This window comes from Dipodomys merriami, unplaced genomic scaffold, assembly GCF_024711535.1.
Source record: "Dipodomys merriami isolate MVZ:Mamm:240054 unplaced genomic scaffold, mDipMer1.0.p SCAF_636, whole genome shotgun sequence".
NCBI classification, from domain to species: Eukaryota; Metazoa; Chordata; class Mammalia; order Rodentia; family Heteromyidae; genus Dipodomys; species Dipodomys merriami.
Window position 1 is genome coordinate 195,951 of NW_027206220.1, and position 27,431 is coordinate 223,381.

At 36.9% G+C, this 27,431-nt stretch overlaps 1 protein-coding gene across 3 annotated transcripts in view; it reads right to left on the reverse strand.

Moving 5' to 3' along the window:
• LOC138815304 (ran-binding protein 17) overlaps positions 1-27,431 on the reverse strand; it is a 210,685-nt gene that overhangs the window by 142,327 nt on the left and 40,927 nt on the right. For all 3 annotated transcript variants that reach the window (XM_070004641.1, XM_070004642.1, XM_070004640.1), the window contains exon 14: positions 25,566-25,701. In XM_070004641.1, the coding sequence (XP_069860742.1) occupies positions 25,566-25,701 (136 nt within the window). The remainder of the gene's footprint in view (positions 1-25,565; positions 25,702-27,431) is intronic.

Below are 27,431 nucleotides of genomic sequence, written 5' to 3' on the forward strand. Positions count from 1 at the left end.
AAAAGAAAAGAAAAAAGGTACAGTGGCAGTGGTGACGTCTCTCCTCTCTTAGGAGAGAAAAAAAAGGTCAGGTATGCACATTCTCCATCAACTACTAGCTGTTTTATGTACACAGGCCAAGAACGTCTCTGCAAAAGTTGAGAGGGACAAGGCATCCAAGTCCAACATCTCTTTGGAGTGAAGACTGCAAGTTGCCAGCTGTAACCCACGACCGTGGTCATGGGCCCTTTAGAAGACCCATAATCAAGAAACTGCCTTCATGGGTGAAATGATTAGCCCCAGAACACTTTTCAAAAATGCTTGAAATCAGTTATGGAATGCAGTTATGTCCACAGTGAAGTGACCGTCCAAACAACTAAATCACCTTCCTGAATTATAGCTACTCTGTTGATAATATAGAAGAATAGTGCTTTCTAGACTTTGAACTATCTAGTATTGCAACAGCCAGCGTGTGATACGTCTCTAACATGTGCCAATCAAGTTTTCCATAAGTGCAAAATGTCCTTCTTAACATTTCCAAACAAGAGTACTAAAAAATATTGTTTGATGTACAAAATTTAAGATTCCCTCTTTTTAATCAGAATCTGTACTTTGAAATATGTCAGCTTTTCTTACATACGTATGATTCTATTTTAGAGAGGTAGTAAGCTCTAGGATTTAGCAATGTCTATTTTGCCCTTTCTTCAACAATACTTTGTTGTTGTTTTTTTAATCAAACATTCATTAAGCTTTAACTATTTTTTGCACTAGGCTGTAAATCTAGTATTAATATAACTGTTCTCCTTCATGGCTAAGCAGGAGAATTTCAATGCTCTGTATATGTGGATATTACTTAATTTTTATTAAAAAATCAATAACCAAAAAATTCAGATGAGATGGGAAGCTAACACTTAATGCTTTAATAAACTACTGAGAATAAGATTGGTTGCAAAAGTTCAATAACTACTAAAAGAATTTAATACACCAACTAATTAATTGCAGACAAATTTATATGAAATCAAAACCAGTTCCACAATTTTAGTTCTCATATCATACTCTACAAAATAACCAAAAACTACCAGGTCTAGTAATTATTATCCTTTTATATTTTCAAAAGGCAAAGAAAGCAGCTGGGCTCTGTAGTGAAAGTCACTATTTTTTTTTTTTTTGTCGGTCATGGGGCTTGAACTCTGGGCTTGGGCGTTGTCCCTTCAGCTCAAGGCGAGCGCTCTACCACTTGAGCTACAGCGCCACTTCCGGTTTTCTAGTGGTTTATTGGAGATAGGAGTCTCACGGTCTTTCCTGCCCGGGCTGGCTTTGAACCGCCAAAGCGATTCTCAGATCTCAGCCTCCTGAGTAGCTAGGATTACAGGCGTGAGCCACCGGCGCCTGGCGAAAGTCACTATTTTTAAGGATATGTATACATGTTGGCAGTTAGTGTGAATAAGATAATTATGAAGGAAGCTAAGATTACTTATAACAAGATGCTACTAGGTGAAGTTCAGATGTGTCACAGACTTCATTCACATATGGAAGTTGATAAGCTTCTAATGAAGGGAAGTTGTAAAACACAATTCCAAACAAGAGCTACTTCACACTCTTCAGAGTTGGTGTACAGAAAGGGCAAGGTGAAGAGCTCTACCGAAGTGTCATATTTATCTCCACTGTACTTTACCAGCAACTACAATGGTACAAAAAAGACCATGAGAAAAAATGAATTTGCTCATGCCGAAAGATACGAATTCTTTCCGACATTCATTTAACAATAGTGAAAACTAAGAATCCTGAACCATTCAGTGATCACAGGAAAAAATGAAGTTGAATTTTTTTTTCCACAGTGGTGTCAACTTAAACTAATTTCAGAAAGATTCCTTAAGAAAACTCCATTCTAGTTTTACTACATGTTCTAAACAAGTGAAAAAACTATTAGACATCCTATTATTTAATTTGAGTAAATGCCAAAGATTAATGAAAACTAAGGGAAAACTGAAAATCAAATGGACTAAATTCATATGCACATTTATTTTTTGCAAAGCTACAACAGAGCACTTCTAAAGATTTAATCCAAATTAACTAAATTTCAGTATTTCTTCAGTGTTTTGCATTACTAATCTAAGAAACACAAGTATTTATATAATCACTGTGTGTGTAAAGTATTAATAAATATCTGGATTGAATGTGTGGCAATTAACTTTAAATTCTTCAGCCAAATAAAGAGACAAGGAGCAATGTCGTTGGAATCATGAGATCAAGTTAAAGCATGCAGGGATTTCCCAGCAATCATCTGGTTAGAGAGCAGCCACACAGAGGATAGATGTTATCCTATGTAGTTACACCACGCTTCCCTCAAGGAATTTAAAAACTTCCCAGAGGCAAGTCACAAATTACAGGTATTTCTGATAATTAAAGGTATCATATAATACTTGTAATTTGATTTCACAAATACTAACTGCCAAAAAAGTGTTTGATGCTAGAGATAAAACGTGCAAGCATTTCCCTTATGAAATTCATAGTTTTGTGAAAAAGCAAAACAACTTTATTCATTAGAGATGTCCTTAATCACATAAATAGCAAAATAGTATTAAAGAGTAAGAAAAAGCAGTATGACTGATATAACAGGAGGCCCTAAGATGGGGAGGACCCAGAAGGCGAAGGGCCTGGAATTCACCAGGACAAAAGATTATTCCAAGTACAAGCGATACATGCAAAGGCACTCATAAACTGTTGGTACAATTTCAGCCAGCCGTGATGACACACACCTTGATCTCAGACACTTGGGAGACAGACAGGAGGAGTGAAAAGCTGAGGCTAGCCCACGCCTAAGCTTGGTCTCCCACTCTTCCTGGCTTTCCTGCTCAGGGCTGGCACTCTACCACGGGGCCATACTATACTCTGGGCTCTCTGCTAGTTAAGTGGAGGTAAAAGTCTCTGCTCCAGCTGGCTTCAAATCTCAGTCCTCAGATCTCAGCCTCCTAAGTAGCTAGGATTTGTAATCCTAGTGTGTGAGCCACCAGTAGCCAGCTAGAGAGACCCTAACTTAAAAACAAACTAAAAGGCAAAAGGGCTTAAGTGGAAGAGAAGTTACTTAGCAAATGCAAGGCCCCAAGTACTACAAAAGAAAACCAAATAGGAGAATTTAGGAAGTAAAAAAATGGCCAGAGTGCTTTGAAAAATAAAAGGGAAAACATAAAAGTCATTTAAACTATGGCAGGAAAGAGTCAGGAGAGTATCCTTAGTAGACTAAGCATGGAAAAGATTTCAGTCTTTATCCTAAAAGTAAAGAGAAGCAACTGATTTTCTTTTTTAAATAACCATTCAGGCTGTGCTATTTGATGAACCATTTTGAAGGATGCAGTAGTAGAGAGGAGGAAACCAAGAGGATGCAACTTTACAGTCACGGAAAGGTGGTGTGGACTAAGAATGTGAAATCACAGAACTACACACTTAAGGGGGAGGTTATCAGCATCAGCAGACACTATTCACCGGAGAAATCTAAACACAAAAGTAGCTTTTGCAGTGATGAGTTCTATTGAAAGTCTCCTGAATTTACTGTGACAAATGGATATCATGTAGACAGTTGATTCACAACCTGAAAATTCAGGAGATAAGCTTATGGGAAAATACATTCAGAAGTCATCAGCAAATAACTGGTTATTGGAAATACCAGACTACATGAGATTATTTAAGGAAAAAAAACCAGCCCAGCCCCAAGAAACTGAACCATTAAAAGCCAGGCTCAAGAAAAACCAGCACATCAACGTAGAGGAGGAATTGTTAAAAGGAATTAAGAGGAAAAACAACAACAACAAAAACAAATGAGAAGCCAAGGGGAAGGTGAAATTGCTTCAAGGAGGAAGAGAGGCCAGTTGTGCTAAAACACCAAACAATCCAAGGAGAAGGAAGGAACTAGTTTGATGAGTACCTTTCTCAGTGGTGACTGATGCTCAAGCATCAAGTGTTTGTAGTTTATGTGAAGAATTAGCAAGCTTTTTTTCCCCTTAAAAGATCTGACAATACCTCTGAACCTACTATTCAATTTTGCTTTTGTTCCCTAAGAGCTGTAGACAAGAAGTCAAATAAAACTTTATTTACGGAACAGACAACAGCACCCAGACCACAGCTTGACAATTCCTGTCTTGTAATAGTCAAGTCTCAGATCAATTAGATAGTAGCAAGATTTCCTGCTCCCCTGACCTAAAATGTACTTTCTCCCATCCCTCCTTCCATCTTGTTGTGTCATCTCTACAGTTTACCAATTACCTTAAGTCACCTCTTTGATTTGCTTGGCTAACAATGTTGAATCTGTGCTTCCTGTGGAAGGTAAGCTTCACAAGAATAGAGACAAAGATCATATAACACATTTTTTATATCACCTGGACCTAAAAAAGGGATGCAGACTCTAGTACCTCAATTAATATTTTTTAACTTTCTAAAACAGATGACCTTTGCTCTTCTAGCCATGATATAGCAACAGTAAGATAGTCTAAATTTACATACCTGTCCTAAGCAACAACAACAAAACTTAATTAAATATATAAAAGCAATAAGTCTTAGTCAATTTAAATTCCTAGAGCAGATTTCCACAATTTTCAGACTTCTTGTCACATACTATGAAAACCAAATGACAATGGAATATGTTTTTAAGTAAGTAAAAGAAAAGGCATAATCTCTTTGTACAACTAAAGATAATAAATATATAATTAAAAAGAAAGGAAATACAAAAATCAGAACTCCATGTCCTGCAAACATGTCTCTTGATGGTGAGGGCAGTAAAATAACTCCTCATCCAGAAGGCAGAAAGAGGAGAGTCCATTTCTATTAGGCCTACACTACCAGGTAGGTTAGTTTTTCAAATGGAAAATCTGAAAAGGTATCACATATTTAGATCTGTACAAAGTGTCAAACAGCACATATATGAGTAACTATAAAACCTTTTCCTCCATTCTTCAGTTTCTTTAAAAGACAGTAAACTGGGTACAGGTGATTCATCCTTTTAATCCTATCTATTCAGGAGGCACAGACTGGAAAGATTGAAGAGGGAGATCAGTGTGGTCAACAAGTTCTCAAAATATCATCTCAACCAAGAGCTGGGCCCAATGGCTCATGTCTATCATCCCAGTTACAATGGGAAAGGTAAACAGAAGGACTGTGGTCCAGGCCAGTCTAGGAAATGCTAGATCCTATCTCAAAAATAACCAAAGCAAAAAGGACTGGAGGCAGTAGAGCACCTGCCCAGTAAGTATGGTAGATCTCTTAGCTGTAGGTGATAATTTGACTTCAACTTCTTAGGGGGAGAGGTGTGCTCAGAGAGCTTAGCATACAAAATGGTAGGTTTCACTGTATTTCCACACACACATATAATGTAACGTACTTTGATCTATTCACCACTTATCACTGTCCCTCATTCTCTTCCCTGATTCCCTACCTGGTCCTGGCCCTTCCTTCCAAACAGTAAAATGTAAAGACAAATGCACCAATGAGGTAGCACAGGCTGAAAGAACAAATTTCGGCAGGCTAAGAAATGAGTGGATGAGGAGTTCATGGGACAAATGTTGCAGACAATACTATACAGAATTTTGGTTATAAAGAAAGGTAAGGGTCATAAGCAACACAGAGCCCTGTGTTTCTCAGTGGGGAAGTGAACTGGGCCATGGTTCAGAGTCCAATAGCTCAGCACCTTGTTGTCTGATGTTCACTGTGGTTGGGGGCTGAAATGGTAGTGCAGTTCAGACCACGTAATACTGACCTATGGGAGACAATGGGTACTGGGTTACCCCTTGGGTTGAGAGCTGACATAAACTAGTTTATAGGACTGTAAGCAATACAGCTAAGTGATGTTCAGTAGGAGCACTGTGCCACTGTGGGGCAACCGGGCTGGATGTACATACATAGCTAACAGGACAAGCTGAGAGGAAGCCACACATACATTACACATGTCCATGCATCTTTCAAACTTGTCTGCTTCCATGTTTGGGTTACTAGAAAGCCTCCTTTTACATTTGTGTCCCATTATTAATAGCAGATACTCACATTTGTCTTGAAATTCCTCATTTCCTCATCTTTGTTTATTTCAAGTAGCTTCTTTGACATATTTGTCATTGTTAAAGTTTCTGCCTATTAATTCCAGTACCTAGTCAAATGCTGGTCTCTGTGGAGTTTTTCCCCTGACTCTGAAGTCATATTTTCCTCTTCACATAATCTCTGGATCCTGCAATGTACTGTTTTTACTTTTCTGGGTTGCTGATCTTTGCAAGTTGACCTTGCAAAGGCTAACATGCACATGTGTTAGGACAAGCCCATTTCAGCTGGCATTGGTTCTGTCACGAGGTCTTAGTCATGGGGTAGCACCACCTTGCCATTCCAGTTCTTCAATAGTAAGGCCTCTTCCGACTAGACCAGGCTCCAGCCAGCAATAGCTGTGATCGCTACTTAGCTGTTTAAGCTTTCTGAATATACTGTTTCACCAGCCTGGATTCCCTAGAAATCTCACCCTATAGGATGAGAAGAAAATTTGAGGTCCTGATAGTGACACCCTGCTCTCCAAGAACCTTCTCAACTTTCAGCTGCTCTTTAACGATCTCTAACTATCAAGAAGGACAGAAAGTTCTGCTGGCATTACATTCTTATGCACTGTCCTAATGATGTGTGTTTCTTGAAGAAAACAGCCAATGTGAATGTGGACCCCAACCTGATTTTTCTTTCAAGATGCATTTGCCCTCCACTTTCTACCTACTTTTGAGCACTCAACAATCCCTTCAAATAGTGTGTCTGTTTTCTACATGTCTTTTTCCAGAAGTTTTCATTCTCTCAGCGAGATGGTCTTTTGATATGCTACCATTACCATTAGGCAAGAAACAACAATTACCTTTGACAACAGCTGGTAGTTACTTTCTCAAGTCTTGAAAACAAATTTTCATTGATCAAGTTGCAATGTACTTGTAAATTGACATGTTGAATGAAACTCCTCTGGCACAACTAGTTAAAGATAATTTTAAAATTTCATTAAACATTTCCTCAACTCTGTATTTGACTAGCACGTAATTATGAAATTTCATCACTGTAGGAATGCAGGAGGTTAGATCTCCTGGTTTAGTATTTATCCTTTCTGGGAATTCACAAGCCACTTTATAGATATGATGGACAATATTACTTTTCACACAAACATGCACAAAATTAAAACATTTGCATATTATCTCAAGGATCCTATGACTCATTTCTACTAATCTAATCAAATTCTTTCATTTTATATGAAGTCTAAAAAAGTAATGTACCCAATATTGCACTGGTAATTGCGATGATTCAGAGAACACTAACTTTTATGTAAAACTCATAATTCTTGTTTCTCTCACTCTCTTAATTACCAGACAACGTGGTTTTATTTAGAAAAACTGGCACTTGAAGAAGACAGGTCAACTGCCTAAGGTTGCAGACTGAATGATGGATGAAGATGACTACCCCAAAACTAGAACAAGATCTCTTCAAAAATACAGCATTAGTGGCAAGGACAAAACTAGGCACAGAAAGACAAATACCACATATTCTTACCACTTATTGTATGAAAGTCAAAAGGTGATCTAAAAGAAGTAAAGTTAAAATAACCAGAGGCTTGGCAGGTGAGGGGAAGAGGAGATAGAGAAGAAGATAGTTTATGGATACAGGAGTGGCAGGAAAAGAATATTTCATATGGTTTATAGTACAGAAGAGTAACTATTATTGACAAGAATTAATCATGTATTTATTTCAACATAGTCAGCAGATAGGACTTCAAATGTCCTTAGCATAAGATAATAGCATTTGAGGGGAAGGATAAACAATTACCCTGATCTTATCATCACACATTCTAGACATATACTGAAATACTACATACACTATACCTTACCAGTATGTAAATTGTTAGGACAACTAAAAATGAAAAAAATGTCAAATTACTGTATGATCCAGCAATGACACTTCTGGGCACATACTCAAGAGAGCTGAAATTAAGGTCTCTAAGAGGTATTTTTAGACCCATGTCCATACTAGCATTAGCTAAGCAACCACAGTGTATCTATCTGATACACAGAACACAACATATGGTACACACAAACGAGTATCACTCAACCTGAAAGTACACAGAAATTCTGGTTCATTCTATGGCATGAGCATTTTACAAAGTAAAATCAGATAGTTAGGAAAAGATGGATATTGTATGACTCCATTTACATGAAGAACCAAGAACATCAAAAGCACAGAGACACAAAGAAATTAGTTGCTAGAGGCTGCTGCAGATGTGGAGGACAAGTTGGGAGTTACTGTTCAATAAGTCTAGTTTCAGTTTAGCAAGATAAAAACAGCCTGGAGCCAGGTGCAGGCAGCTCATACCTGTCATCCTAGCTACAGAGGTTGAGATCTGAGGATCGCAGTTCAAGGCCAGCCAGGGCAGAAAGTCCCAAAGAGACCCTTATCTCTGTTAACCACTCGAAAACTGGAAGTGGAGCTGTGGCTCAAAGTGTTTAGAGTACTAACCTTGAGCAAAAGAGCTCAAGGACAGCACCCAGGCTCTGAGTTCAAGCCCCACAACTGACACACACACAAAAAATGCCTGGAGATGAATGGGAGTAAGAACTGCAAGTAATATGAATTTATTTAATACCAACAAATTGTGTACTTAAAATGGCTAAGATAGTACACTTTGTTATGTATGTTTTACAATACAAATTTTTGGATAAAAATTTCTGAAAACCTCACGTTACATTTCAATAGTCTATGAGGAATTGCAATATTTTTCTTTCTTTCTTTCTTTTTTTTTTTTTTTTTTGGCCGGTCGTGGGGCCTGAACTCTGGGCCTGGGCGCTGTCCCTCAGCTCTTCAGCTCAAGGCTAGCGCTCTACCACTAAAGCCACAGCGCCACTTCTGGCTTTTTTTTCTTTTTGCTTATGTGGTGCTGAGGAATCGAACCCAGGGCCTCAGGCATGCAAGGCAAGCACTCTACCACTGAGCCACCTTCCCAGACCCAATATTTTTCTTTTTTAAAAAATAACTTTATTCAAAGGAGGAGGTTACAATGCTTGATAAGAAATGTACTCATTATCTTGCCCATGTAACTGTAACCCCTCTGTACAGTATTTTCACAATAAAAAATAAATAAAGGTAGGCAAAAAAATTACTTTATTGTAAAGATGCTGTACAGAGGAGAATCCCAATATTTTTTGAAGCACATAAAAAACAATGAAGCTGAACATATATAGTATTCATTTAAATATTAGTTTACAAACACTGCTTAAAGTTAATAGCACTGTGGATGCAGTCTCACAAAGACAGTGGCTCTAGACAGTAATTATATACTCATCGTGATGTACTGGTTAATGAATGTGCATTTCAATGATAATTACCATACTTGAACAGAATATCTTTATTAGTAGATAAAGCCAGCTTATACTAACTGAAAAGGTTGCCTATTCTTATCATTTTAATGGCAAAAAAGTAACTAGTATCAAAATTGTATTGATAATTATAGAGATATACTTGAAAATTTAACATAGAAAACCCTGGCATAGGTTCTACCTGTGAAAATGTGTTAATGTAACAAACTAAGAAAGCAATAATTAGGTAAAATTATTATATAAGAAATAGAGAGCCACATTCTAGTCTTCTCTCTCATGCTTAATAAGTGTAAAACACTGGACCAATCACTGACTTTCACTGGATTTCAGTATTTTTTAAAACTCATGCGCTGGAACCCTTCACCTCACATGTTAGACAAATGCTTTACCAATTGTGCTGCATCCCAGCCTCTAAGGATTTTTAAAAAAATTTGTGTTGTTTTGTGTGTTTGTGTGTATGTGAGCATGCACATGCATACTGGGGCTTTAACTCAATGCCTGAACTTTGCTGAGATTTTTTTTTTTGCTCAAGGCTACAACTCTACCACTTGAGCCACAACCCCACTTCCACCTTTTGGGTGGTTAATTGGAGATAGGAGTCTCATGGACTTTCCTGCACAAGCTGACTTCAAACCTTGATCCTCAGATCTCCACCTCCTGAGTAGCTAGGATTACAGCTCTGAGCCACAGGTGCCCAACTCCTCCTTAAAAAACAAAAAACAAAACTCTCATGGCAGCAGGCAATTTCATACTTCCTTTTCTAGTTTTGAGTTTTACAATGCTATTACATAGTACTTATAAGTATAAAATTTAAAGCTTATCCTCAAACATACCATATTCTATCTAGATTTAGAACCTGTGGACCTCCACCAGTAATATATATTTCATATTGCTATATGCAATACTATTATGCATTATACACATAGTAATATAGGCAGTATTGTTATTTATAAAGGATGGATAGAATCCCATTGTGTACAGGGTCCACCATTTTATTTATTCACCCATCTATTGTAGGGCACTTGAGCTGTTTCCATAATGTGACTATTGTTAATAGCGCAGCAATGAACACGGATGCCAGGTGTCTTCACCATATCTGACTTGTATTGTTCTGGGTAGGGAGATGCCCAATGGTGATATGGCCGGATTGCAGGGAAGTTCTATGGTTAGTGTTTTGAGAAGTCTCCAAACTTTCAGAGTGGTTGTGCCAGTTGACATTCTTAGTAACAGTGCAACAGAATTCCCTTCTCCTCACATTCCCGCCAGCCTTCGTTGTTTGAATTCTCAATGTTAGCCTCAATCTAGCTGAGATGAGATGGAATCTCAATGCTGATTTGCATTTCTTTTATGGCCAGGGATGAGCATTTCCTCACGTTTATGTGCCATTCTTACTTTGGAGAAGTCTCTCTTTAGCACCTTCGCCCGTTTACTGATTGGTTTATCTGTTTTTTGGAGGGCTTCATTTCTTAAGCTCCTTATATATTTCAGATATTAGGCCTTTATTGGATGTATTGCTGATGAAGACTCTCCCAGTCTGTTGGCTTTCTAGTTTAGTAACAATGTCTTTTGCTTTTTAGTTTTACAGAATCCCATTTTGTCAAGTCTCTCTCCTGTTTGTGCCCCTGGGACTCTTCAAAAAGTTCCTTCCTATGCCTATAAATTATGTTTCTCCTGCTCCATCTTGCAGAAGTTTCAAAGTGTCAGGTCTGATGTTGAGGTCTATGATCACTTTGAGTTGATATGGGTGCATGATGACATACAGGAATCCAATTTTAGTTAGCCACATATAGATGTCTAGCTTTTTCTCAATACCAATTATTGAAGGTCTTTATTCTTGCCAAACATCAAATGATGGTAAGAATATGGCTGTATTTCTGAGTCTTCTATTTTATTGATCTTTGGGTTTGTTTTTGCACAAAGCTGTTTTTGTTATTATAGCTTTGTAGTAGAGTTTGAGGTCTGGTATTGTGATACCACCAGCATTGCTATTTTTGCCTAAAACTGCTTTGGCCACTCAAAGTCTTTTGCTGTTCCTTCTGAATTTTTGGATTGTTTCCTCTATCTCAATGTAAGAATAGCGTTGGGATTTTGATGGGAATTGTGTTGAATTTGTAGATCACCTTTTTTAGGGCCATTCTGATGATGATAATTCTACCTATCCGTGAACATGGGAGGTTCTTTCTGTTTCCTGGTGTTGTCTTTGATTTCTTTTCTTTAGGTTTTCACTATAGAGATACTTTTGCTTCCTTGGTTAGGTTTATTCCTAAATATTTTTTTGAAGCTTATTGCAGATAGAATTGTTTTCATGATTTCTCTCTGTGATAATCCATTGTTGGTATAGAGAAAAGCTACTAAATTTTTAATGTGCCTCTTTTTGGGTTGGTCTTAGGGCTTGAGCTCAGGGTCTGGGTGGGCACTGCCCTGAGCCTTTGCACTCAAGGCTAGCACTCTACCACTTTGAACCACAGTGCCACTTCCAGTTTTCTAATGATTCATTGGTGATAAGAGTCTTCTGGAGTTTCCTGCCCAGGCTCGCTTCAAACTGTAATTCTTAGATCTTGGCCTCTTGAGTAGCTAAGATTATAAGTGTGAGCCACCAGCTCCTGGCTAATGCACTTCTTTTAATAATACTTAAAATGCAAAAATATTAGAGGAAAATAAAACCACTGTAATTGTCATAACACATAAAGGAGATAAACATTTTGGATCATTTCTTTATACTCATTTTGTTCCATTTTTGCAAATAGTTGAATTCTTATTACATATTTAATATTGTGTACTATTCTCTATTCACATCATATTGAAACATTCAAGTGATTTCAAGAATTCCCATAATGATAGAGGGAGTTCTATTTATACTAAATTTACTCCCTACAAGACTGTCAGTCTCCTAGTAAGAGAGATTCCTAGACATTGCATTCCAGATCAAGGAATATTCATATTTTAATGGGTCCTAGTACATGCTGCACGCTGCAAACAGCTACACAAAAATATTGGATTAGTGTGTGCTTTGCTAACAAGCTTGGAATAAATGGCCAAGGATGGGTATCAAATAAACTAATATGGGTATCAAGTAAACTAATATTTACTGAACAAAAAAGTGGGTATGTAGAACTTCACTATGCCAAATGCCAGTTGAAATCAAGAAATACTTCTGAGAGAGAATTGTAACGTCATCCATACCTGTGGTAGTGCTCTGCAGTGAAGATGGGAGGCACAATTTCTGAACTATTGTTTCTTTAAGTTTATTTCAGTAATTACCAAGAGTGGCCAGGCACTGGTGTGTCTTACGTCTGTTATCTTAGCTACCTGAAAGGCAAAGAATGGGAGGCTGGCAGTTTGAGACCAAGGCTGAGTAGAAAACTTCATGAGATCCCTTCTCAATCCATCACTGAATGTCTGTCATCCTAAAGTCCGCGGAGCTGAGACTGGGAGAGTCATAGTACCAGAACAGCCTGGTCAGGAGTCTGAAAAACTTGTCTAGAAGGGGTTGAAAAACTTGTCTACAGCTCTCCACAAATGCTGTGGAGAGCTCCTATAATACCAGCTACCGGTAGCCTAAAGTGATTAGGTCTCAAGTGCACTCCTGGGATAGAAGGCACCTTCTAAAAATAACCCCTGGAAAAAGTGGTGTCTCAACAGCACAAAGCAAGCGCAAAACCCTGAGTTCAAACACAAGTACCATCTTGGAAAGACACCCAGATTTACTGTCCTTTTGTCCATAAGGGGAACAGCAACTTCCCTTTAACAAACCTTCCTCCCAGTCCTTGTTAAGAACAAGAGTTTTTATGTACACCACATATCTAAACACTTCGCATGTAAAACCTAGAGCCAGGAAGACATGAAAGGATAGGCTGTATATGCAAATTTGCTCAATTAACAGGAACCGCCTCAAGGTACTCCACCAAACACAGCCTGGCACAGGTGTCAGAAATGCGGCTGGCTGGACAGAGAGCGCCATTCTGACACACTGTCTCCACTGGCCAACGGATATGGTTTAGCCTTGGAATCAATTTTATCTTTGTTTCAATACGACGTATGTAGTCTTTTCCATACTGCCCTTAGGAATTCCTGTTTTCCTTTGTCTCCCAGGGTGCAGTTGGGCCACAGCCATCACGGTTCACAAGGCACACAGTCTGAGAATGATCTGCCACTCACTCCCAATAAATTCTTCTCTGCTCTCTTAAAATATTCACAGTAGCTTGGCAGTAAATTTCAAGATCTTAAAAAAAAAGGTGTGTCAATATAAGACAGTAAATTATCCCCCCAAACTACAGATTTTTATGACAGTACACAATTTCTACACATTTACTTCTAATGTCTTTGCAATTGACTGAAATAGCTATTAATATTTACTTTTTAAAAAACGTTTAAGATATTCTGTAATTATTCTCTTTTTGGACTCTGTCTCCTCCAGACCCTCCCTCCCTCCTCCCTCCTCCCTCCCCCCCCCAAAAACAAAACAAAACAAAACAAAAAACCCATCATGGTGCTACGGAAGGAACCCAGAACCAATGTATGCTAGCTAAGCACCCCTGTCCCCTTAGTACCAAACTTTTCTAGTCAGAAATCAGTTCTTGAATATTTTCTGACAGGAGAAGCCTAGGCTTAGTTTTAAATTATCTGTCACTTTGTCACTTCATCTCCATAAGTCACATGGATTATTTCAGGCCAGACTTCCTTAAAACCTTTAAAATATCAGTATGAATTAGAAACTTCCAAGAACGATATATAGGACTTTGGGCTTTCTTAATTTCCAAATTTATTCTGGTAAAGAAAACTTTCTGGAAAAGTATTATTAACTGATTAACTTCTATAGAGGAAGAGCTTGGAAAGACTATTGCATCTGCAGTATCTTTGGTATCTCATCACAATTTTATTAATTTCGCGAATTCTCTTGCAGTGTCAAGAATGGTATGTTACTGGTTAAATGAACATATAAAGGTTGTAGCCATGGCATCAGGGTGATGGCTAACATGCACAGAACATGTGTGTGTCAGACACTGTGCTGATCACCTTAAACACAACACTTCACGAACTTCCCTCATGGACTATTGTTCCCATTTTCCACATCAAGAACAAGGGGCTGAATAAGGCTTATATATTTGCCTAACATCACAAGGCAGTTAACTCTTAAAAAATAAAGATTCTAAAGCCAAGAGTCTAGAAACAGAAAAAAGTATGACTACTGATATAATCTTGCTACAACATCTGGAGTGTTTTCCTTAAAATACATTAATTTTGAAAAGTTAGAGTTTATAGAAAAACAGCAGTGAAATACACATAAAATGCCAAGAAGAGGAAAGAGTCATGATATTGAGAATTTAGGTATTAGTTCAGCCATTAGGAGAAACCTGGTTTAAAACAATGTTGGTTATTTATATACTACCTATACCTATACATATACATACATATATATATACACACATATACATACATATATATGTATATATGTATGTATGTGTGTGTGTGTATATGTGAAAAACACAGAGTCTATTGATGCAAACTTTCCTTTAGAGTATTGTGACAATGTTTAACAGATAAGGGACAGGTGCCAATGGCTCACGCCTGTAATCCTAGCTACTTAGGAGGCTAAGATCTGGAGATCACAGTTCGAAGCCAGCCTGGGCAGAAAAGTCCGTGAGATTCTTATCTCCAATTAACCACCAAAAAGCTGGAAGTGGAGCTGTGGCTCAAGTGGCAGCGTGCCAGCCTTGAGCAAAATAGCTCAGGAACAGTGCCTAGGCCCTAAATTCAAGCCCCATACCATCACAAAAGCAAAAACAGGTAAGGAACAACTGACCTTGGGCTGCTTTCTTTCTCAAGATAATAGATTAAGATCAAGAAAGGGTAAGACATCCGGTCAAAGGGCTTGGAGGTAGTTATCAAACAAATCTAGTTTCTTATGATCGGCAAGAGAAAAAGAGCACCTGCCTTCTGGAAAATAGTTGAGTGAGCCTCAAACTTTAGTAGGCCTGCCTGCGAATCAACCTGACGAGCTTGCTAAGTCTACCCTTAGATCTTTAAACTCAAAGTCTTCAACAGAGTCGATAATGCACATTCCTTACACCGTTACAGGATGACTATGGCTGCCTCAGTTTGAGAGCAAGCTTCAATATAGTGGCTCTACTCTTTTAAAACGCCATATTTTCTGATGAGCATGAAAATCTTACCTTCTCTTTTGCATTGTTTCTTATCCCCATATCTGACCACAGAGACAAATCCATTTGTAAAGTCAGTTTATAAGCAGGTGAATGATAGCAAACTTAGTAATATGCTTCAGTGCTTTATAGTTTATAATTTATTTCCAAAGATTTATTTTGACATTAATAACTATTGAATAGACTGAAAATGCTTATAGTTAAGGTTGCATTAGTATTCAGATGTTGACAAACTGGAAAATGTCATTCTTGATCTCTACTTGTGGTGATCCATTCCTTCTATGTGAATTGTTTATCTGTTTTGTTAGTCTTTTTTCTTTTTTGAATGATGACACAATATAACATGCAAAGTGTTGGCAAAACACAATAGAACTAACCAAAAAGCATGCATATTAATACTTATTTTACTGACAAGAAAAACAAAGTTGTAGAGGGTTAGTGTCACACATCTAGTTAATGTTCAGATTATTTTATGACTCTCTCTATTCCCATAGGTATTACAGAGAAGCAAAAGAGGAGAAAGGGTGGGAACAAATTAAATGTAACATTGAAAAAAGGAGAGATGTTGTTTTTGAGCTAACTACAAATCTGACCTAGCAGAAACCACACTTTTTCTGGAGCTTTGGCTTTTAGCATAATACTGTTTGGCTTCAATTCCCAGCTCCTCCTGTCATCAAAAGACATGAACTTAGATTATCTATCAATAGTGCAATCACTGTAAATACTTGCTTTAAGACACACTGTTTCCAAATTCTACCAAAAGAAAAAAATCACTGTAATAAACTGGGTGGTCTCCAACACAGACTGAGATCACATGCAATTTTTTCAAAGAGAATTTAACCCTTACTTTAAAGTTGGAGGGAACATTTTTTAAAGTCGTATCTTCATAGAGCAACAGCTATTTTTTAAACTATTTTTGAAGTATCGATATCCTGTATTAAATTTGCTAGGAACTTGCAATATTTTACTTAATCATCATAATATCCAGTATGGCTCCTAACGACAAGTGAGAAAACCAGAACTCAAAAAACAAGAGCGCCTACAGAGCCGACAGCTTAATCTTTGAGATTAAGAGCCGCACCAGCTTCTCACTGTACAACTGCACCTTCATTCCAAATAGATGAATTCTTTATTTCTAGAAAAGAGAGAGATCACATGTGAAGTTTCTAGAATACATATCCTCTATTTCTCTACAATGACTAGAAATAAATAAGGTAACTACCTTTACAATTTCTACCTTGGGGTTTCTTCAATGGAAAATAAATAATTACCCTTATCTTATTATAATACATGGCAGAGGCTATGTGCAATTCTCATTATGGCGCCTTCTTAGACTCTTACTGCTAAACTTAAATGAGAGGCATTTGGTACAATCTGAAAAATATTCAGTTCAATTAAAAGTAATTGATGCATGGTGAAATAATTCTTCCCAAAGCTGCTGTAAAATCTTCAAAAAAAATAAAGCTACTTAATAATTTTCATCTCCTACAGGCTAGAGAGAAGCATTATTGCATATTAAAAATTGGAGTGTAGTTTTCCCAGAGGTAAAAGAAAGTTATTAAAACAACCTATTTATTGTTGATATAACTATCCATTTGTGCCACACAAAAAGTAACAAATTTCAGTACATTAAAAGAAAAGCTAATTAAGGCATAATTAGTATTTTCTGTATTTTGATAATTAGGGGTTAGTTGGCTATTCCTTTTCAAATTTCTATTTGATGCACCCCGACAATGCCTTTAATGAGCAGCTAACGCTATCAAACCCCTCGTGGCAGAGGAGTTTAGTGACCACCACTACATTACTTTCATTCATCACTGCCTCTTTACCTATAAATTAATCTAGCCCTGTAGCTATGTTGATCTACTTTATATCAATTTCTTCATCCATATCAGCTGAATATGTATGGCATTAACCTCATTTGCTAGTTGAGAAAAGCAGAATTAAAATGAGATCTAATTTCTCGTGCACAGCACAATTTCAAAACTGCCTGCTAATTTCCACCACCTGTCAGTGTGAAGAGCCTTTACTTTCTTATAATTAAATAAAACAGTATATTTTTTAGCAGCTCTGAAAAATGTTAATCTTTCAGAAGTATTCAGTGATCATTAATCATTAGGACAGTAAAAGAGCCTCATTCAGATTTCTCATTTATCCTTTGTTAAGGCAAAAAAAGAACTTGGCCTTTTCACAAGAAAGAAAAAACATGTACTGGATGGAATATAAAAATTAGCTATTATATATCTTATATTTCTACTGAAGTTTCTATTTGTTTAGATTACTGCCACAGGGTGGTAAGAGGCATTACACAACCTAAAGGTAGCAAGTTTGATAAAATAAGCAGAAACATAAAAAGCACATGATTTTCTCTGTAATCAGTAGAAAATCTAACAAATGCACCTTGCAGCCATTTATATGGAGCACAAACTAAAAGTACCATCTGAACAAACATTTGTGTGGAACACAGAACAAAAGTACAGTCTGAACTGAGCCAGCTCTATATTCAGACTCACTCAGCATTAAACATCGCAACCAAATTCACTGACTTTGTACAACACATATTGATATAACCAGAAAGGAAAATTTCAAAATACAACCAAGAAAATAACTGTTGTTTCAATAGTAGAGACAATACGTTTGTGTGTGTGTGTGTGTGTGTGTGTGTGTGTGTGTGTGTGTGTGTGCGCACGCGTGTGTGCGTGCGCATGCGTGCATGTGCTCTGGCGCTGTTCCTAAGCTTGCTTTGCTCAAGGCTAGTGCTCTACCACTTGAGCCACAGCTCGGCTTCTGGCTCTTTTTTTATTTTTTTGGTAGTTTATTGGAGATAAGGTCTCACCAACTTTTCTGCCTGGACTAGCTTCACATTGCAATACTCAGATCTCAGCCTCCTGAGTAGCTAGGTTTATAAGTGTGAGCCACTGGCTCCTGGCTGAGACAATACTTTTTAAAATTATATTTCTTCTTTTTGTTAATACTTCAGATTTACTGTTTACTTCACTGTAACCATACAGAGTAAGTTGAAAATAGCATGCAGTTCAATCTTAGGATTCCCATGTATTTTTCAGTAAGCCTAACTTTTTTATTTTTCTTCCTGGATTGCCAGATAAGAACATGAATTAGCAGAACAGTATGTATGGAAGACACATAAAACCCCAATATATTATTTAAATGTTTACTTAGTGTGAGGCTCTTGGGCTAAACATACATATTATTCCCCAAACAGTAAAGTGCCTTGACTAGTCCTATGACTATTTTCTTGTACTTTCCCTACAAAAAAATGTACTGTATATTATATACCATATGTAGAACTCTCTATGTAATATAGAGCATACTATATCATATATATAACAAAATAGTCTATGTAATTACATATAATATTACACATTACCATATAATATACACAGTACTGTATAATGCTATATAATACTAATACTGTAATATTATAATTATATCTTATACAGTACTATATACATTATATAACATATAACACGTATTATATATTCTACACTACAGTACCCAGGTTAAGTAGTAAGTACCTCTGAAAATTATGAAATAATTCAGTTTTGTAGGAAACTATGAGATCACTATCTTGGAAGCCTAGGCCCCTTTTGGAAATACCACGTTTATTTACAAACGCCAATGGTTAGTAGCAGTCATCAGGTGCTCACAATACCTAACAGGTTAAGCAGCACTGAGGCAGATACGGCCGTGGGATGGTTTGTTCAGGGTTTCCAGAGCAGCCGTTCATTCTCACACTAACTCCCTTCAAGCAGTCCCATTCAAACAATTAGCAAAAAGAAAAATACTTTCAGAGATGCAGTATTGGATTCCCACTGATCACTACTCCAACACCAAATAACAATTTTAGTACCAGCTTCACATGAACACATTGCTACTAGAAATTCAGATGAGCAAATACTCTTACTTCCTTAAAGGAAGTTCATGCATTTATTTACAAATGACCTTCCTTTCTTTAAACAACTGAATATTTTCAAAAGACAGCAGATTTAACCTCAAGACTTTAATAATCAAAGTTTCCTATCTCCTTCTTATAAACTGGTCAATAAGGTATTTAGTGGTCTTTACATTTTCAAGAATATCTATGCTTACCCCAGATGAAAGGATTATAAAATATATGTAAGATCACACATAGATCATGAACTGTGGATAAAATTTAAATTACAAAAATTTTATCAAGGAAAAGAATGCTTATATGTCTCATCTTTTAATTTTTGAAGAAAGATTATCTTGTATATGATTTCTACAAGACAAAATAACTATTAAGGACAATTACACACTCATAATGGGAAGGTTAAACTTGAGTTGTCAAATTTAGTAATTAACTACAATCTCTATCAACTGAGAGTGCTCAATGTTGAAGGCTATTAAAAGGTATATCTCGGGCTGGGAAGGTGGCTCAGTGGTAGAGTGCTTGCCTTGCATGAATGAGGCCCTGGGTTCCATTCCTCAGTACCACATAAGCAGAAAAAGCTGGAAGTGGGGCTGTGACTCAAGTGGTAGAGCACTAGCCTTGAGCTGAAGAGCTGAAAGACAGTGCCCAGGCCCAGAGTTCAAGCCCCACTACCGACAGAAAAAAAAAAGTATATCTCAGTACATTACATGTAATCTCTTTTTTTTTTACTCATATTACTTCAGTTTCTGAGACTCACTTAAAAATTTCAAGCATAAAAGTTGAAATATATGAGACAAAAACTTATGAATCCAGAAAAAATTATCACCTTCTAGGTTCTTTTTTTTTTTTTGGGTCCGGTCATGGGGCCTGGGCCTGGGCACTGTCCCTCAGCTCTATAGAGCATTTAAAAAATAGGAATTCATCTAATAAGATAATTAGCCTCTTAAATAAGCTATAGAATATTTTATAGTGAATATATCTTATATAGGATGAGTTAAATGCAAAGGGATATAGAGAAATAATTTTTAAAGGGCTTGTCTGAATACTAATGCATATGTATTAGATATGTTGTTTGACTGTTTGAAGAGGAAATCCATGAGCAATAAAACTAGCAGTATAAACATTAACTGGAATTATAAGCAGTGATCACTTTACCAAAAGAAAAATCTAGGGCAAGTAACACTATCACAAAAAGAGATTCTGATGTATTTTTACAGTGTGCAGCAATCTAAGGGAAGCTAGAAAATGAAGCTTACAAAGTTTAGACACACTGAACAGAAAAAAAATTAAGGCCACTGAACACTAATCTCTAACAATCCGGCTTCAGAATATAACCTGAGCTGTGCAGGCACTTTCTCAAACATTAAAATATTTAACAATTTAAATGTCTGTTGTTTAAAATATTAAAACTGACACCATTTTCCTCTGTGCTGGGGCTTGAACTCAGGGCCTGGACATTGTCCCTTACCTTTTTTGTTCAAGGCTAGCAACTCTACCCCTTGAGTCACAGCTCCACAAACAGCTTCTTGCTGCTAATAGCTTCACTGGAGCTCAAGTCTCACAGGCTTCCCTGTCCAGCTGGCTTTGAACAACGATCCCTAGATTTCCGCCTTCTGAGTAGCTAGTGTTAGAGATGTGAGCCACTGGTACCTATCTTCCTTTTTTAAAAAACCACAGTGATAACTCTATGCATAAGAGACAGTTTTCTTGTGACTGTTCTTCCTAAATACTTTTTGAAAAAAGTATGTATCAAGCATAAAAGATGTGTTTCAACAATAATCAAAATATATCTAAGTGTCGGAAGTGGAGCCTAATAATACATTCACTGCCACATTGGATTGTTATTTTCAATTTCAACTTAAGTTACTGTTACTGTTGAGTAGGGAAGCACTTGAATAATAAAATAGTAACTGTTACTAACACAACACCCAGGAAGACTTAACAATTATAGGGAGAGAATGCCATCTGCTGCTTCACATGTGTACTTAACAGCAGGAGAAAAACTGAATAGCAAGAGTAATTACATCAAACAATTCAGAAATGGATATAAGAAAAAGAAAGTTGAGATAATTCCTTTTTTGAGTTTAGACAGCTTAAAAATGTATCAACGAGCATTTATCATCTTAATAAAAATTCTAAGTTATTCCACAGATTTACAAGGACATAAGGTATTTACACACCAGGAGTTCTTGATGCTCATAATCTGGACTTCTAGATTTTGACGTCAAAAGGAAAGGATCACTTAGCATGGACTAACTATTCAGTGTTTACAGCTACTCTTTTGCCAGAGGACATAATTCTATCATACACATCACTAAGGACTCCTTAGTGATTTTACCTTTTCTCTAAAGCAATTTATATCAATAGTATTTTGTTTTTTTATACATATATATATGTAAGTTTTTATAAACTTTTAAGATGCTTAAAATTGGATAATTTTACTCAAGTCAGCATCATTTTCCTATAAACTCTTGTTCAGAGTACTGAACAGGAAATCTAGCCTCAATGCTATAGAATTCTACTAAATACAAACATTGACGTTAGTAGAAAACATACAAGCCACACACCAGGTCCTTGGGGTTGACAATAATGAACAAGGCAGATATGGTACCAATCAAAATTGCAGCCCCTACATGCACTGGTAACAATTACAATGCAGTGTAATGAATGCTGCAGGAGGGATAGACAGGTGCTACATAACACAGACAGAAAGGAATTGTCCTAGGCAGAGGGAATTATTTTTTTCTAATACTCAGAATTAATAGAAAGCAAACTGCTAGGTTAGTTGGAAGAAAGTTAATGCATATATTGTTAAGTATGGGTTCTTAAGCATGAAGCTGGTGAAATGTGTAGGAACAATGTATGTTAAAAGTGCCTACTACACTTCCTAGAACAACGTAAATGTACTCTAATTATTAAACTTATTCACTTGTTACCATCTACTACTTTCCACTTTGGGGCTACAATTTAGAATCAGACAACACACTCACTCACCAAGAACTAATTTCTACCTAATCTGCCTTACCAAGGAAGAATATGCCCTAGCTCTCCATGAAAGACTGGATCCACAATTCTCCACAGCTAACAAGATCTGCAGGAGCCCAAATTCCTTATGCAAAAATGGCACAGAATTTGCACTCATTTTCATGTAATTTTAAATCATTCCTCATGCACTTATAGTACCAACTACAATGTAAGTACTAGGCAAATAGTCGTTACACTGTGTTATCTAGGGAATAATGAAAAGACAAAAAAAAAAAACTACATGGCCAATGTAAATGCAGTTTTCTTCTTTGAATATATATTTATGCTACTGGGGCTTGAACTCAGGGCCTATGCTTGCTAAGCAGGTACTCTACCACTTGAGCAATGCTCTTGGACCTCTTCATTGAGTTTACTTTTGAGACAGGGCTCATGCTTTTTGTGCAGGCAAGCCTTGGCCGACTGCCGCCACACCTGGTTCTTCTTTTTTGAGTAGTTCTGATCCACAGTTAGCTGAATCCATGTGTGTGGAACCCATGGAAGTGGAGGGTCACCTATGTGTGGTACTAATGATAGTCTATTTTTCCATTAGTAAAACTGGAATAGTAATACCAGCCTTGCAGGCCTGTTGTAAGGAATAGAAAGCATGAACATTTCTGAGAAGAGTATAAGTACATACTAAGACCTCCCAAAACTTGGTTTCTACTAAGATCAGCAAAGAAGCCGTAGAAAAATGAAAATCGGGAAGCTTCAGCTTCACTTTGGGTTATGCAATAGGAACGTATGACCTGAATCTAGAACCATTTTCTAAAGGCTCACATGTTGAAGGCTTTGATAGCAGTGATTGGCTCATGAAGGTTCTGACTTCATCAATGGATTAACCCACTGATGAGTGTACAGGTTGAGTGGACTGTTAGGAGTGAGGCTGAGCTGAAGGAAGTCAGTTATTGGGCCTATCTTGTCCCCAGACCATTCCTCTGTGTATCTCTGTTTCTGGATACTGCGGGTGAACGGCTCTGCCTCTGCTACTGTAATGCCCGGTGCCTCACCACAGACCCACAGTAAAGAGGCCAAGAGACCACAGACTCAAACTATGGGCCAAGTAATCCTTCCCCTAATCGTTCAGTTATTTTATCACAATGACAAAAACTTACTAATATAAGTACCCTAGAAATAAAGATAACTTAAGACTAAACTCCGATAACAGTAAGATTGAACCAAAAATGTTAGCTATAATAAAAGAATCAATACCAGTCTGATATCACCTACTTTTTCCTAATATGTAAAATTTTTCAAAAAGGAGAAAGGAAAAAAGTTCACTCTTTTCATAGTTTTCTTTCATAAAGTCACATGTATATTTATTTATGTATATATCTCAAATAAAAAAATTGAAAATCCAACTCCTGCTCTAAAACAATGAGTCACATTTTCTATTTTTTCCTAGTACTTTAAAGATAATAATTACAGGCATTTCTACTCCACATTATACTATTCTGACTTAAAATCCAGACCAAATAAATGAACACGGGATTAGCAATGTTTCAAAAGTACTCACTTTTACAAAAGCAAAACAAGTTCTTTGAGTGCATTAAATAAGACAATTATCATAATTTGACTTATATTTAATCTTTGAGAAGCACATCTGGGAGTAAAAAAGAGGCATTATGTATAAACTTTATGCTATGTAACAAATCACAATGTTTTAGAAAGGAAGCATTGAGATACAGTATATCCTTAAAAAGCAAAGAAAATTTTTACCTAACATTGGCTAATTGATGAGCTTAGAACAGGTAATTTTTCACTCTATTATAAAATTATCATCAAAAAGTTATAAATAAACTAAAGGTTAAGGTAAATTCCCTAATACAAGGAAACTTACATGAGGCCATACCCTAGTGGCAAATTATTGTAGTTCTAGCTGCTCAGAGGGCTAAGATCTTGAGGATAAAGGCTTAAGGGCAGCCCAGACAGAAAAGTCCATGCAAACCATCTCCTATTAGCTAGCACAAGCTGGGCTGGAGGAAAGACTCGAGTGGTAGAGGGCTAACCAAGGTAGCAAAGGGCCCTGAGTTCAAACAGAAAAGGAACAGAGGGAAGCAAGGAGTTGAGAAGGGAGGGAGGGGGGGAAAGGAAGCTTAATTTTCTAGGATTTTCAAAAAGTAGTCCTTCAACATCACTGAAACAAATCTAAACAAGATAAGTGTATCCTTAAGACTTCTCTAGAGAAGTTTTAGAAAGAAGTTTTCTTTCTATCCTAGAAAAAAGTAAAAAAAGCAGAAAAATCTCACAAATTTTACTCCGGATCATTAGTCACATCTCTGTACTGAAGGGGACTGGTTCAAGGAGCCGTGGGGGTTTATAAAGTCTTCAAGTGCTTGAGTCAGATAAATTGGTACAAAGTTTACATATAACCTACACACATCTTCACACACTTTACATCATCTCCAGACTACTTGTAACATTCAGTATGGATGTAAAGTCTATGCAGATGTGTTCCTGTACTACTGAAATAATATTGACTAGAAAGAAGTTTGTGTGTATATGTGTCTGTACAAACATAGTGTCCTTTTTTTTAATCATTTTCCATCCATAGTTGGTTGAATCCGTGGGTTACAGAATCCAAGAATATAGAGAGCTAAGGATAAAACAAAGTATCTGCTCAGGGTTCACATAAATGCCTTCAATAACCTCTACATTATTCCTCAAAATGAATTCATCTACCCTTCCTGGTGCTAATCTTTCAGTGATCATATGACAAATATTCTCCACACTGCAGTGATTTAACTGCAACTGTCAAGTACTTATCTAATTTTCCTAATCAAGGAATCAGTTCAATAAACTAAAAACTACATACATCTTCAAAAACCACAGAACAACCAAAAGGCAAATCCTGTTTCCATTCTTGCAACAACCACTGAAGTATTTAAAATCATCCTAGTCCATTTAAAAATATTTACCTTTCTGTTATTCATCCCACAAAAAAGGTAAATGTAAGTGTAAAACAAGCAAATTGATTCTACATTGCTTTTCAATATCAATTAAACAAATGAGTTAAATTGATCAATTAAATTTCTTTTTGCAGAAATCCACATCATTTGGCTCACAGCTATTATAAGTGCATCTTTATCTCTAATAACATTTAAAAAATCTCTTATCAGTAAAACTTACCTTTGAGGTTCTTTGAAGTTGATCACCAACATATGTTTTACGAAACTGATCCAAGAACCACAGAATTGCAAGTTCTATTTTCTCATTAGAAGACTGAGGCAATCTGGTGTCCATTAAAGATATAAGCTGAAAAACTCTTTCCACAAAGGAAACAATGTTTCAGGACAAGTCCTTACAGAAACAACATTAAAACATTTATCACAGATTTAGGATTACTTTAAAGCATATAAAGAAAATACTTTTCAAGTCAGATGGAATCCTACCTCTGAAATATGCTATAGTTTGGTCTAACTCCTTCTAATCATTTTCTCCTAAGATAGTCACATATGTACATACAATTATAAACGTATACATGTACAAACATTATTTTACACAAATTTTACATATGTAACACATGGCATATAGAGTATACACTCAGCCATAAGGAAACACAGAAGTGTATTTTCATTAAAAGGACACTACATGTGTCCTTAATAAACATTTTAGGATCACTATCTCAAAGTTAACTATCAAGAACTTCATCAAGTTCTATCACTCATAATGAGTCATAAAAGTTTGGCCTAAAAATAAACCTAGATTATCTTGACAAAATGAAATAGTCCCAATACTCTTACTAGTTATAAATCATAAGTTTTCTACTTATTATTACTAGAAAGTATTTTTAGCAAACTGAAAGTTAGAGGCAATGTCCTAGATAAAATTCTTAATTCAAGTAAGAAAATACTTAAGTTTTGAATTTTAAAAGAAGAAATTTGCCAAGAGCTGGTGACTCATGCCTTAAACCTAGCTTACTCAGGAAGGTAGATCTGAGGACTGCAGTTCAAAGCCAGCCCAGGCAGTTCAATTCATATCTCCAATTAACCACCAGAAAACCAGAAGTGGAGCTGTGGCTCAAAGTGGCAGAGTGCTTGCCTTGAACAAAAAGAGCTCAGGGATATTAAAGCCCCATAACTGCTCCCCACCCCCAAAGGAAACAAAACAAACAAAACCCAAAACAAAGACACACACACAACACAGAAGCCTCTTGGTACAAAGCAAGACATTTAAAATAAACTAAAATAACTACAGGTCTCTAGGCAGTCACACACAATGAGATCCAAGGAAGATATTCTTAGGAGATGAACAGAAAGACACAATGCCTATATGCATCTATAATCCTAGCTACTCAGAAGGCTGAGATCTAAGGATCACAGTTCAAAGCCAGCCCAGGCAGGAAAGTCCATGAAGACTCATCTCCAGCTAATCCTCAGAAAACCAGAAGTGGAGCTATGGCTGAAAGTGGTAGAGCACTAGCCTTGAGCAAAAAGAACTCAGGAACAGCACCCAGGCCCTGAGTTCAAGCCCCACAACCAACAACAACAATTGAAAAAAAAAAAAGTAAGAAATTCTCTAATATTACTTGTTTCCATTAAAATTTCACGGTGGGTTACTGTTCTAACAAAATTAGTATATCACAGCCACTTCTGGAGAGAGAGACAGAGATAGACATGCTGGGTAAGGAAAGAGTAACTCCTCTACTCTGCCAGAAAGCAGTCCTGCAGGGTCCTGACGTTATCTAGTTTCTTCCACACATGCAGTACATGTGAAGTCACACAAGCACATTTTTAGTAGCTTATGTCCATCCAATCAGACTCCATCCTGAACCTTACTGGCAAACACGGATTCACGCTTTGTGTCTGCACTCAGGGCTGGCTCCTGCTTCATGGCCTGTCTTGGGTTCCTTCCATCTTCTTCAGCTAAAGCTACTATCCACTCCACATAGATGTAGACATCACACTCACCCGCATCCGCCTGCCCAGATCACAACTACTAACCATTCCGAACTACAGGATAGCCTAGCAAACCTAGTTTTCCTTCTGTGTGGAC